The 13,307-nt window shown below is 41.5% G+C and overlaps 1 protein-coding gene across 1 annotated transcript in view; it reads right to left on the minus strand.

Annotated features, from left to right (window-relative positions):
* PGM5 (phosphoglucomutase 5) overlaps positions 1-12,730 on the minus strand; it is a 165,968-nt gene extending 153,238 nt beyond the window's left edge. The window contains exon 1 of the mRNA XM_053923981.2: positions 11,931-12,730. Within this exon, the coding sequence (XP_053779956.1) occupies positions 11,931-12,191 (261 nt within the window). The 5' untranslated portion in view covers positions 12,192-12,730. The remainder of the gene's footprint in view (positions 1-11,930) is intronic.
* Positions 12,731-13,307: the final 577 nt, after the last annotated feature.

Genomic DNA, 13,307 nt, shown 5'->3' on the forward strand with positions numbered 1-13,307 from the left:
CACTCTGGGGCTGGAAGCAAGAGATAAGAGTCCGTTAGAACCAAATCAAGATGTGGATTTCTTATTTGATCCATTAACATCTGAACAACTTCAGAAAATTCACAGGCATCTAGAAGTTTGGCCCAAGTTCTGTTCCTGTTCCTCAATCAGCCCATCAATTCTTAAGATCTCATTGAAAGGATCAGACAATCTCGCTTTCCTAAAGTGCAAAAGGAGGGTGGTGGAACTGGAACTTGGGTTCCTCCTGGTGATAAGGTAATTCTGTGCTTGAAAAATGCTGAAATATTTACCTTAAGGTACAGGGTTTGGCTCACTAAAATAAGAAAGGGCCCCATTTGCTGCCATATCAAAATGCGACCAACCCAGCTGGGTACCAGGATGAGAACAATTGGATCTACCTGGGTCAAGGACGAAGAATTGAGTGCCCAGAGATAAACTGAAACGTTAGTATCCAATGGGAAAGGATATAAAAACTGACTTTGCTACCCACTAGCTGTAATAGCTGTAAGGGGACCCCCAAACCCCAGAATTTATTTATAAAAAATCGTGTATTTATTCTTACATGTTTAAACTTCAGTCACCTTCAAAGTACTCTCCATTTGATGCAATACACCTATTGGGACTTTTTTTCCACTGCTCAAAAAAAGTTTATGAACTCATCTATTTTGATGCCTTTTAGTGTTTCTGCTGGGTTTTTTGTTTGTTTGTTTCACCTCTTCCACATCAGCAAAATGTTTCCCTTTGAGGACTTTTTTCATCCATAGAAACAAAAAAAAGTCACTTTGGGTAAGATCGGGTTGAATAGGGAGGGTGGGGCATGGGGGTCATGCCATTTTTGGTCAAAAACTGCTAAGCACTCAGCGTGGTGTGGGCAGGTGTGCTTGTAAATCACTCATCGTGAAATGAGAAAATGCTCTGAGTCTTCAAAAAAATTCACTAAAGCTGAACACAGCCTCTCACGAGAACGCCAGCTGATACACAGATACAGATGGTTTCCTAGAACACCCACCTAGTGGGGGAAGCTGGTACTACAAGGTGCCTGCCCTCCAGAAGATAATTCGAGGTATTTTGGGAGTCTCCCCTCCTATATAACTTTGGACAAGACCCTGAATACCTCTGTATCTCAGCTTTGTTATCTAAAAGATCTAACAATCACATGATGGAGGATGAAGGCCAATGTAGCCAAGCTCCAGTGCAGGGTCTGGCACCCAGTAAGTTCTAAAACATTTTACTTGCATTCTTTAATTCTTAATTTCGAATTTCTTAAATCATAGTAACTGAGTGAGTTTGTTGTTTTATTAATCTGTAATGGTTTTCTAATTATAAAAATATATATTTGCATGTTCCTTTTTTGAACATTTAGGAAGTACACATAAGCAAGAGGAAAATAAAAATTACTGGTAAACCTAAAAATGACCACTGCTACCATTTCCATGTGCACCCTTTGTCTTTTGTCCATCTGTTTTGGTCTCTCCCTTTCCCTCTTTCATTTTCCCTCTCTCTCTTTCTCTCTCTCTCCCTCTCCTTCCCTCTCTCCCTCCTTTCCTTTCATTTACATATTTTTATGTTTTTACAAAAAAAAATTTGTGTGGCCTACGTCTTTCACTTAATATAATGAGCCCTTCCCTAAAGTCTGTCTTTCTGTCACTGAATATTCTCCCACATGATTTTAGTGGCTGTAGAGTCTTCTATTATTTAAATGTACGATAATTTATTGACCGATAAAAAAGTGTTCTTTCACTTAAAGTTTTTATATATGAAACTTAAAAAATGTTCAATGACTGAACTCAATCCATGGAATAAGTTAAAATGAATATAGCTTGCCCATAATTAAATTAAAAATTAGTTGTAACATGCCTCCATGACTATACATAATGTCTTCTTTCTTCTTTAACCACCAAAACCTGCTCACTAAGAAACTACCAAAGTCCATGGTGAGGAGTGACAGGGCCTTGTCTGCACCCTTGCCTTGACCTGGGTCTGCTGTCATTGCCCCCATCTACGCCTCTGACTGCCACTGTCCCCTAGTGTGGACTGTGCCGACCTGCGGAGTTAACCCATGTCGTTGAGCTCATGGTGGAAAGTGGCCCTGGCCACACAGACCCCTGCCTAGAACGGTAGGACTTACGCACTGCCTGTGTTTCTTTGTACTGGTCCACCCAACTCCAGCACAAGTCCTATTTATCATCGCAGAAACATGGCTCATTTGGGAACATTTAGTCACCTCCTCAAATTCTATGCAGTCTTCAAACACTCCTGACATCTGGGGCTCTGTTCTACCTTCCTCTTGAATATATCCAGCGAAGAAGATATACCTCTTCAAGGGGGTGGGGGTATCCTATGCTCAAGTGCACACACACGTATGCTACTTGACAAACTACCTAAATTCTCAAGAATACTTTATGTGTGGCACCTTTATAGGTAGATAAAAACTTTATAATACAACGGGTCCTGGAATAACATCATTTTGTTCAACATCAATTTGTTTTAACATTGATGAGATGCAAAAGGAACTTAACTCTATTTATATCAATTAGCCTATGGTAAAATTGGTCTCATTATATGTTATTCCACTTGAAGTTACAGGACTTACTGTATAATGAATACATATATATATATTCCCAAAATAAAAACTCAGAATCTTTGGCATCTCAGCCTTTCTTTATAGCTTTGTGTTTTCCCATGAGTAGCTGTCACATCAATTAAAATACATTTATATGGGTCTTTCAATAATCCATCAGACCACTTTCTGTCTGGCCAGGAAATAATTACTACCCATTTGCTAAGTGCCTCCACCCCTGTAGTATGTTCCAGTGAACTAAGGACCTCTGGCTATCATAGATTTACAACTCAGCAAGATTAAACAATTTACTGTTATTTATGACAGCAAAGCTGGGTCTTCTGTATTATATTCCACATTAGCATCTGTCACTTTACATTTGGGAGCGCCTGTCCAGAAAAAGATTATGCCTCCTAACCAAACATTCGGCCGGGCAGCAGAAACAGGCATCCTGACAAAGAGCCCGACGAAAGAGTTGAAAGCATCACTAGCTGCTGCAGCTGTGCATTTTCAGACTACTCAGCAGATTAGCATGGAGCCTCTTAGCCTCTGCTCAGCCTGTTCCTCTCAGTAAACTCTCACATGGCCCAGTCCATTAGTCTTGAAAATACTCCTGAAAAGAGCCGCTGAAGATTTGGCCTCAGGAGGGGGCAGTGGGGTAGCTGGGGTTGGGGGGCTGCTCTTAACATAGCCTGAGCCTCAAAGTTTTAAGGTGGAAAAACATGCCATTGGCACAGCTAATTCGTAACAGGAAATAATGCACAGGCCATGCTAAAAAAAAAAGTCCTTATGTTGAATTAAAAATCTATGCCAGAGCAGCTGCTGCCACCTCAAGTATCGTGCCAGTGGCATGTGCATGCGTGTGTGTGTGTGTGTGTGTGTAGCACTGGGAGGGGCGGGGGTCATGACCTCCACAGTCATCATCCAGCAGCGTGGAGGAACACCAAAGGTCAAGAGGAAGCCTTCCCACAGCGAATGTGATCACATCAGCAGGTGCCTTCTCATCAGTAAAGCTCCTGAGACTAAAAAGCCAGTATGCACATGCCCTTTAATTTTAATCAGAGGAAAATAGTTTGGTAATAATTGTTATATGAATAAGTAAAATAATTGATAATAATACATTAGCACATTCAATCTTCCTAAGAACCCTGGAAGATATGGGGGGCAAGTATTACTACTTTCTCTATTTTTATAAGTGAGTAAACAAACCCAAGAAAGAAGGCTAAGTGACTTCATAATCATACAAGTTGCAAATGGTAGTACCATGATTCAAATCTAGAGCGGCTTCCTTTTTCTTCATTATTCGTCGTTGATGTGTTTAATTACAAAAGCAATGCATACATGTATATAATTAGTTAATAAAGAGAAGTATATGAAGGAGAAAAGGAAAGGATTCTCCTTTCCCAACCATATACACCCACAGACCTCAGATATTGGGTTGACCAAAAAGTCCATTCCATTTTTTCCACAAAATAAAAGACACATTTTTCATTTTCACCAATAACTATATTGATTTGGATATTCTTTGAGTATGTCAACTACCTCCCACTATTGGCTTCTAGTGGGTAGAAGCCAAGGGTGCTGCTAAACATCTTCCCATGCATAAGACAGCCCCACAGCAAAGGATTATTTGGCTAAAATGTCAACAGTACCAAGAAACTTCGCAAACCACTTTTAACCCATTTGATCAGTCACAGCACCTTCTCCAAATCTTTTTTTGCATTTCACCTGCGTTTTTACCTTTCTTGAAATAATAAAGAATAATAGGCCAGAAATATTGCATATTTTCTTCCATCTTCCATGTTAAAATGGCCACACAAAAATTCACCAATTTTGATGTTATTTTTAAATGCACACTGATATGACAGCTGTCACAATACAATCTAACCAAATTATTTCAAATGAAGTCAAGGACAACTAAGCGCTACTAGAGCCATCGTACGGAACAAAATGTAATGGACTTTTTGGCCAACCCAGTATAGTCACTGTTAACTGTTTGGAGTGTGTTATTCTAACCTTATTTTTTATGCCTAAATTATATACACAAAAGTTAAATCATGCTACACATAACACTCTACTAATTACTTTGTTTCACGCAACAAACTGTCATTCACATCTTTCTCATGTCACATATAGATCTACCTCCTGTGTGTATGAATTTTAACACATCCGTGGTGAGGTTGTGTCATAAGTTATGTATCTGTCCTCTACTGTTGAACGTACAGATTGCTTCCAAGCTTTTCATTCACAAAGTGCTGCAGTGAGTATTCTTACACATAGAATTTGCACATTTGTACTAGGAAAGCCTACAAGATAGAGTCATAGATTAAAGGATTCCCAGATTATTGAACAAGAACTCTATTAATTTAGATACATACTGCCAAATTGCCTAAGGAAGAAGTTGTATCAATTTAACTTCCACCAACAGTGTACAAACATAACAATTTTCCACATCCACACCGTCTCTGAGTATTTACTATTCTTTTTTTCAAATTGATGGGTGGTTTTTTTATATGTCTTTCATTATTGAGGTTGATCACCTTTTCATGTATTTTTTGTTGTTGACAATATTTCTTTTGAATTTTCTTATTGGAAAAGCTTTTCATATATTGTAGATATTATGCATTTGTTGTAAAACTCTCCTCCCAGTATTTTTGGGGGTCTTTTGTCAAATGGGATAACCTTTGACGTTTATGATTTCAAATTCTTTTCTCTCTCCATCAGAAATTCCTAAATGCAAAACTAGATTCCCCACCTACCAGTCAGGACTCTTAGAGGAAAACTTTATACTGGCAATAAGTTAATATTATATTTGTACAAAGCACCTATTAGTAGAAACTTGGGGAAAAAAAAAACTTCTGTGAATTTATGCCAAGAAAAGAATTTCTTTGGGGAATTGAATGTTCCTGAAATTTTTCATATAAATACAGACTTTAGTCCAAAATTTGATGTCACTAAAAATGTAAGAGATGAAAGATATTTAAGGACTCAGAAAATGTGGATTTTAACAAGTCTTGTGTATATTCTAAACATCCTTTTACTCATAACTAATGAGAGTCAAGTCAGATGAAAGAACCTAAAACTTTCCCTCTGGCTATGCAAGTATAAACAGCGAAGGCATATTGGCCGAATCTTGAGTGTTTGCAATTAACTGTCAAGGCTGCAGGCAAACGAGCAACATTGTGGGCCTAGCTTTCTACCTTCAACATAAAAATCCCTGGGAAATTCAGACCTTTTCCCCCCTGCCTATTATTCCAAAATAATCCTGTTCAAATTCTGTTACAGTATTTATTCACGTCACTGTTGTCTAAAAGAAGAGGGTCTGAGGCCCAAAAGACAAGGGTTAGGGTTGGCTATCCAAAATCTACGCTGAGATTCCTCAAAACTCAGTCCCAACTTCTATTCCTCAAGTCTGTACAGAAACTAGCAAACTTCCAAGTTCACAAAGGGCTCAAAGAGAACAGATGTTTCATAGAAAATTCTTAGGGCAAGTTTCACACATAATGTTGCTGATGTGTGTCTGTCTTTTCAATAAACATCATTATGCTTTATTAGAAGGTTTAATAAAGGAGCTTAGTTAAAAATGCCATCTGGATCACTGGACACATTAAACAAAGCTTAAAATAACCCACTCCAGCAACTGGGAGGGCCCAGCTGTTCTCAAAACCTCTCCCACTCTCTTTACTTCCCCACAAAAACGTAACTGAAGACTTGGGGTTACAAGATTCAAGAATGAACTAGTGCAAACAGACAGACAGATGGAACCACAGACTCCCTAAAACTTGCAACTGCTCATTTAATGGATATCCCAATTCCACAAATCTGGGATGGCGATTTTGGAAAGGAAGCACGATAGAGTGATGGAAACCTTTTTAAGGCTTTCTAGTGTATTACAAGACTTCCTAATGTCTGGGCCACAGCATCTCATCCCATTTACCTGTTCTGTAGTGAAAACCAGTAGAAAATATGGAACAATCACCACCCAGTTCTTTTTTCCCTTCCAGGGATAAGACCTGGAACCAACCAACCACAGATTTCCACACCCATTCCAGGAAATAAACCTGACATATGGAAGCACAGGCTTCCCTCTCGTGCTTCCTTTTTCTTCCTTCCCTACTTCCCACCCAATACCATATCCCATTCTGCAACTCTTCCAAGCCTATGTTCCTTATCTTTGGGTTCATACCAAAATTTGTTCCCCAGATAGTCTAATAAATGTCAAGGCAAGTGTGTTCTCATTCTTTGGACCAACCGCCTGCCCATGGCCCGTTAGAATCAAATACAACCTGTGCAAGCATCTTAACTGGAGGGCACACCCGAACCCCTTGTGGTACCAGCTTTCCTCCTGACTTTGTACTTCAGCTTCCACCTTGAAGAAGCCTCACAAGGCCTTGAGAAGCTCTTGAATTTGTAACTCAATACCAATATTGTTGTTGATTATCATACACCCAATACTGTACATGGCTAATCAACAAATGCATTTCCTCTTGACCAAAACATGAAACAGAGATATAAGATTGTTTGCAAATGGGCCCACTGCATGGTTTATTCAATGTGTGCTTTCAAATTATTATTATTTGAAACATATTAGGTTGACCTTAATGAGACTCCATTATATTTCTTAGTGTTATAAATGTTTCAAAGTGCTTTCCTATGCAGTGCTTCATCTGATTCCCAGGATAATTTAGTGGTGCTGTCATATCCAATTTATAGATGAGGAAACAAGTGGTTTCTCGGTATTTCAAGAGGCTAAAGCATTTGCCCTGCAAGTTGTAAGGCAGAGTTAAGAAAACAAGGGGAGGCCAAATGCTAATTTCCAATGCTGATACACGCTTAGCCCAGCTCATGCTTAGAAACAGGCTTGTCCCACACTGTATTTGCCCACACTGCTGCGTTCTTACTGGAATCATTCACTTTCAGGAGGAAGAGGGTTAAAGCCCTTTTTAATAACCTACCAGAAATGAATGAACAAACTCAAAACAAACAAGGACAGGGTACCAGGAACTCCATGAAGTCCTTTCCATGCATCATCTTATTCTGCCAGGGCTAGAGATGATCTGCCTTGTCTTAATTCCCAATGCTGATACCGTGCTCTTTCTGCCATAGCTCATTGTCTCCTAGGCTCCATAGCTCATTGTCTAGTTTGGGTTTACCAAACGTGTATTTGTAAGATTTGGTGGGTTACCTTTATTTAACCTATAGCTGCTTTGATTGTAACGGTCTGGCGCCACTAAACACACACACACACACACACACACTTTAAATGCTAAGTTATAGAGCTGTACTGTCAGGTATGGTAGCTACTAAGCACTTGTGGCTATTTAAAGTTAAATTTTAATTAATTAAGTTAAATGTAAAATTCAGTTCTTCAGTAGCATTAGCTGCATTTCAAGTGTGCCATAGTCACATGCGCTGGGGGCCAGGACAGTGCAGATGACAGGGTATCTCCATCGTCACAGAAGTTCTGCTGGACAGTGCTGATGCATAACGTCATCTCCAGGGAGAAAGACTTTAGAAGAAGTCAGAAAGATCTTGAGGCAGACTCAGTGCTGTCACTGTCCGGTAATAAGGGTAGTTTGGACAAAAATGTTTACAACAAAGAAGAGAAAGAGGGAATGCCCTTAGCCAGGTGGATCTTCCCAGACAAGGGCAGAGGCATTCTTGTAGCCATTCTGTTATATTTAGCTCTTGAACTCTATAAGATATTCCAATAAATTGACATAGAGAGGATCTAATCCCCCAACCCCGAAGAGATTCTGAAGCAGATGGAAATAGAAATGGAACAAAACATCAATTAGTTACAAACTAAGTTTAATCACAATTCACTTAAATGATACAATTACTCTTTGTACTTAGTAGTTATTTTTCTTTTTAGTATGATATTGTTTGTATTATTAAAAAAGAATTAAAATACTTCTTGGGATTTTTTAGGTAAATTCACATGGCCACCTAAAAACTACAAAAATGGGTTAAAAGTACCTTTTCAGTCATCACGAATCCATTCAAATTGATTATTTGTAAATCCAGGAATCCATAGCAAGATTCAGAAAAGGGAAAGAAAACAAAACAAAACAAAATCCATATATTACCAATGGAGGTGGCTGTTTCACCAAATCCTTACTATGAGAATTGGTAATTAAAGAGAGAGAGAGAACTGGTAATTCCAGAGGGAACCGTATCACAGGATAACCAAATAGCTCAGTTGTGAAGAAACTGCCAGGTTATAGGAAAAAAAAATACTAGCTAAAACATTTAGAAGGAATTAGAGAATTAGCAAATCATCATTTTTGAAGCCCCAATGAAACACTTTACTCATGCCAGGGCCATTAACAGATTCAACAGGTAAAGGCTGACAAGGAAACAAATACTCACGGGGTACAAAGTTCACCCCACAGGCTACTTGGGAGATCACGGAAGCTACAGGCAATCGCCACCACAACCCTGTAATCACCTCAGCATCACGCATGATGGGTCAGCCAGAGATTATACTTCCTAATGTGAGACAGCATGAACATATGCCATCGCCTATAAAATATGCTTGTTAAAAAAATGTTGACCCTGAATCTCATTAAACCTTTACAACTAATCCTTGGTTCACCAAAAATAAGCAAATAAACAAACAAAACATGAATATAGTGAAAAGTTAAATGACATCATCAAGAAATAATCAGAAAATTCCAGAAACAGGGTAGTGGCCTACTCTCTCTGATAAGTAAATTCCATTAACAAAATAAAAATAAAAAGGGAAGATTCTGAAAAATCTGAATGTGGGCTGGGTAATAAATGATACAAAGAAATCACTTTGTATTTTGCTTGGGATGATAATGACAGTGTAACTGTCAGAGAAAATGTTCCTATTTTTTAGAGATCCATACTAAAGAATTTAGAGGTAAAATGTCACTTTATTTAATACATTTTAAAATAGCCCTCAAAAGAGATGAAATAAGTATAGAAAAATGTTAACAATTTAGGGTATGGGCATATGAATGTCATTTATTTATTCTCTCTACTTTTCTGAAAGTTTGAAAATTTCATAATTTTGTAATAAAAATTTTAAATCCCAAATTGCACAGGTATATGTCTGAGAACCTATTTCAAACTTTATGAGATATGCAGACATTAATAATGTAGTTACCATTTTATAAATTCCAAACTTCTGTTCTCCTCCAGCAATTACAGAATCAAAGAGCAACTACAGTTTTCTTATAGAAAATTGTTTTGTAAAATTAACTTTGTAAATCAAAACCAAGAGATTTCAGAGAGAGAAAATGAGGTCCACCCAGTCAGATTCCAGTCAGGTAAAAATAAAAAAAGAAATTCTAGTTTTCTACTATCTTGTAGCCTGTTTATTAAATATTCAATAAGAATTTTAAAAAAGCCAAAGCACTTAGAATCAAAGTTCATCATTTCTGAATATAACTCAATAGTTGAAATCAGGAGACAAGTGCATTCCCATTAATTTGCAATTACTCAAGACCAGTTTCGCTTATAGTTATCCAAACCACTTTCCCCAGAAGCCAGTTTTTTTATTATTCACTTTGCTGTAGCAAGAGCCCCCGAGAACTGAACAAAATAAGGAAAAGATTGGTTAAAATTGGCTGTTTGACAATTTTGATAAATGTCCACCATTCTCTTCACCCATGCCTACCCATCTTTGAAATAGTACTTTCAGATTAAGAGATGGTACTTCTCTGTGGATTTTAATTTGTCATTCTGCTCTTTATAACCACTGCTAGGTTAAAGTTGACTCTATTTTAAGCATATATTAATATATGCTAACTATCTCCTAAAGTAAACTCCGCTCAAAGTTAATAAAATGTGTTTATCAGAGAAGACCCATTGAAGGAAGAGGCTGAAGAGCCCTCCTGGTAAAGTGTGCCAAGAAATAATAAAGCAGAATAATAATTTGCCTGTGCAAATCAACAACTACAGCTTCAAAAATGCCCTGAGCCACAATAAATATTGGACAGACTATGTTTCTCTCACTCCCTGGAGAAACTGGCCAGGAAGGAGCATGAAAGCCGCCATAGCTCTCCCAAGGCTCACCACTCTCCATCATTCCACGGGGCAGCTTTGTCAGACAAGAGCAAAAGACCATTTGTCAACTTCTCTCCAAACCCCCGACTCAAGCCAACTTTCAGCAATCCCGACTGCGAGTCACAGAGAAATGCAAGTCTTGTATCTCCAGCAGCATCATCTGCAGGGGCTGGAAGTCACAGTCCCACCACCCAGCTCACCCCTCTGCCCTGTCCCCCGCAATTGACTTCAGTTATTCTTTTTTCAAATACCCTTCCCCATCCCTGAAACCTTGAGAAGAGGGAATCATAAGAGACAAACATGAAACATGGACAACCCCAAAGCTTTAAAACACACCACACACACACACACACACACACACACACAGCAAAAAAAAAAAAAAAAAGGAAAGTGTTGGGAGGAGAAAGAATGGAATCAAAATGCCAGAAAATTGTTCAGTCTCAATTTTTAAAATATTCACACTCATTTATATATTTGCAGAGATTTCACTTAAAGAAAAGTTCTGTGTGAATGGGTCTGACTGCATTAACAAGGCTGAAGTTACTCTTTAAGACAGTGTTTCCCAGGTAGAATTCAGAGATCCTGAAGTTAAGTACCCCTCTTGTCAAAGGCCTTGAGAAGCAGCTGGATTTGAGAAGGAGGAAATAGGGGTATGGGAATATACCAAAAGGAAGGAGGGAGACGGGACAACAGCAACAAGGAAAACTAAGGTCTGAGAATTCAGATTGCAAAAGGAGGCTGCAGAGGTCGTGGGAGAATGGAGAGGAAATGAGGATGAACCGCAAAGAGAGAAGCAGCATGAAATGTTGTGAAATGCCAAAGGGTATCTTGGAAAGAAGCTAGGAATTGCTTTTTAAAAGGGCATAGCAAATCTCATTTCCGACTATTTACAGATTTGTCTCGGGGGAAGTGAGAGCCAAGGCTGCATAGCATCAAATTGATCCCTACCCCATTCCTACCCAAGTCATATTCATCATGAAATAATTCCACTGGGTTCACGAACCAACGATATTAAAAACCTTCACCCATTACACTCGCCAAGCTTGTCAGGGATCAACACTGGTGTGTGTTCTGAGTTGACACTACTGTTAAATTTGGCAGACCCACACTTTAGGGTGGAAGAAGATGATCGCAAGTAGGAAATGTCCAGGGAGCACCGGGGAGGCTGCGGAGGGCAGCAGCGGCCAGACGCTGGAGGACCTGGGAGAGCCGCACAGCCGGAGTCCGGGCCCAGGTCAGCGGTGGCCGGCGGGCGGGAGTGGGCAAGGGCAGGCGTGGGCCGGGCCCAGGTCAGCGGCGGCGCAGCGGAAGCGAGGGCGACCAGGTAACTCACCCCGTTGGCCGCGGCCATCTGCACCACGATCTCCGTGGCCGTCCTGCTGAAGTACCTGCCGTCGCTGCCCACCACCATGGTGCAGCCCTGGCGATCGCGCAGGTCAATGGACGACAGCACGCTCTGGATGAAGTTGGGCAGGTAGTTGCGCTGGCCCTCGAAGAGACCGGTGGGCCGCCGCAGCCCGCCGCCGCCGGTTGGCCGCTGGTCCTCGTAGGGTGCCGTGGGCACGGTCAGCACCGGGATGGGGCTCCCCTCCATGGCGCCTCCTGGCCGGTCCTGCCGCGGCTCCCGGGAGCAGGAGGGAATCTGCAGCCCGTCGGGGAGGCCCCCCCACCCCTGGCGGTGCGCCGAACTCCGCCTAGCGCTCCGGCCCCCTCCCCAGCCGCCTGCGCCCTGCGCCCTCCCGCGGCACAGACCGGAGGATCCTCCCTCTCCGAGCGGCCCTTGCTGCCCCAGCAAGTTTGGCCTGTACCTTCCAACAAAGTTTTCTCCCGCCCAACTTCCTCTCTAGCCGGATCGCCCTAGGGGCCCGCAGTTTCTTCCCCCAGCTGGACTCACTTTCGGGGTGTCGTTCGTAAAACACGTTCCCAGTGCCAGCTACCCCGACCCCTGGGGGCTCCTCTTGTGCCTGGCCCCAGACTGGCCAGCGATAGGCTGTCTCCGCGGCCCACCCTCCGCTAGAAAATAATCTGGGGGTGGTGAGACCTGCGGCAGGATTTGGGATCCTCTCCCCTTTCACCGGCAACCCTGTTTCCCGGTCTCCCTGGGAGTGAGCAGTTTACACGCATGAGTTTCTCTCTTGAACAAGGACAAGGGAGGGAGTTGGGAGGGGCCCGAAACCTTTTGCCATCAGCAACAGCCCCAGCCAAAAATAACCCTGGAAAGGCGAGCTGAGAATTGTTATCTTCTGCCAGCGCTGAAATTGGAGGCTGGGTGCTGCGTGTGTGTCTGTGTGTGTGTGCACAGCCTCCACCACTGCCATTTGTTGCAGGGAATCACAGACTGTCAGGCCCTTCCGTCCAGCAGGACCCGCCCAGCCATCCACACTTTCCCCCAGGCTCTCTCAAGGCAGCCCACGTTTCCGCGAGGAAACGGTTCTTCTTGCGCTGGTTGTAACAGCAGCACCACACACCCACACTTCCTTCTTATTCTTGCCCTTCCCACCCTCCCTAGCCCAGCTCATGCTTAGAAACAGGCTTGTCCCACACTGTATTTGCCCGCACTGCTGAGTTCTTACTGGAATCATTCACTTTCAGGAGGAGGAGGGTTAAAGCCCTTTTTAATAACCTACCAGAAATGAATGGACAAACTCAAAACAAACAAGGACAGGGTACCAGGAACTGTATGAAGTCCCTTCCATGCATCATCTTATCC

This window comes from Desmodus rotundus, chromosome 1, assembly GCF_022682495.2.
Source record: "Desmodus rotundus isolate HL8 chromosome 1, HLdesRot8A.1, whole genome shotgun sequence".
Taxonomy (NCBI): domain Eukaryota; kingdom Metazoa; phylum Chordata; class Mammalia; order Chiroptera; family Phyllostomidae; genus Desmodus; species Desmodus rotundus.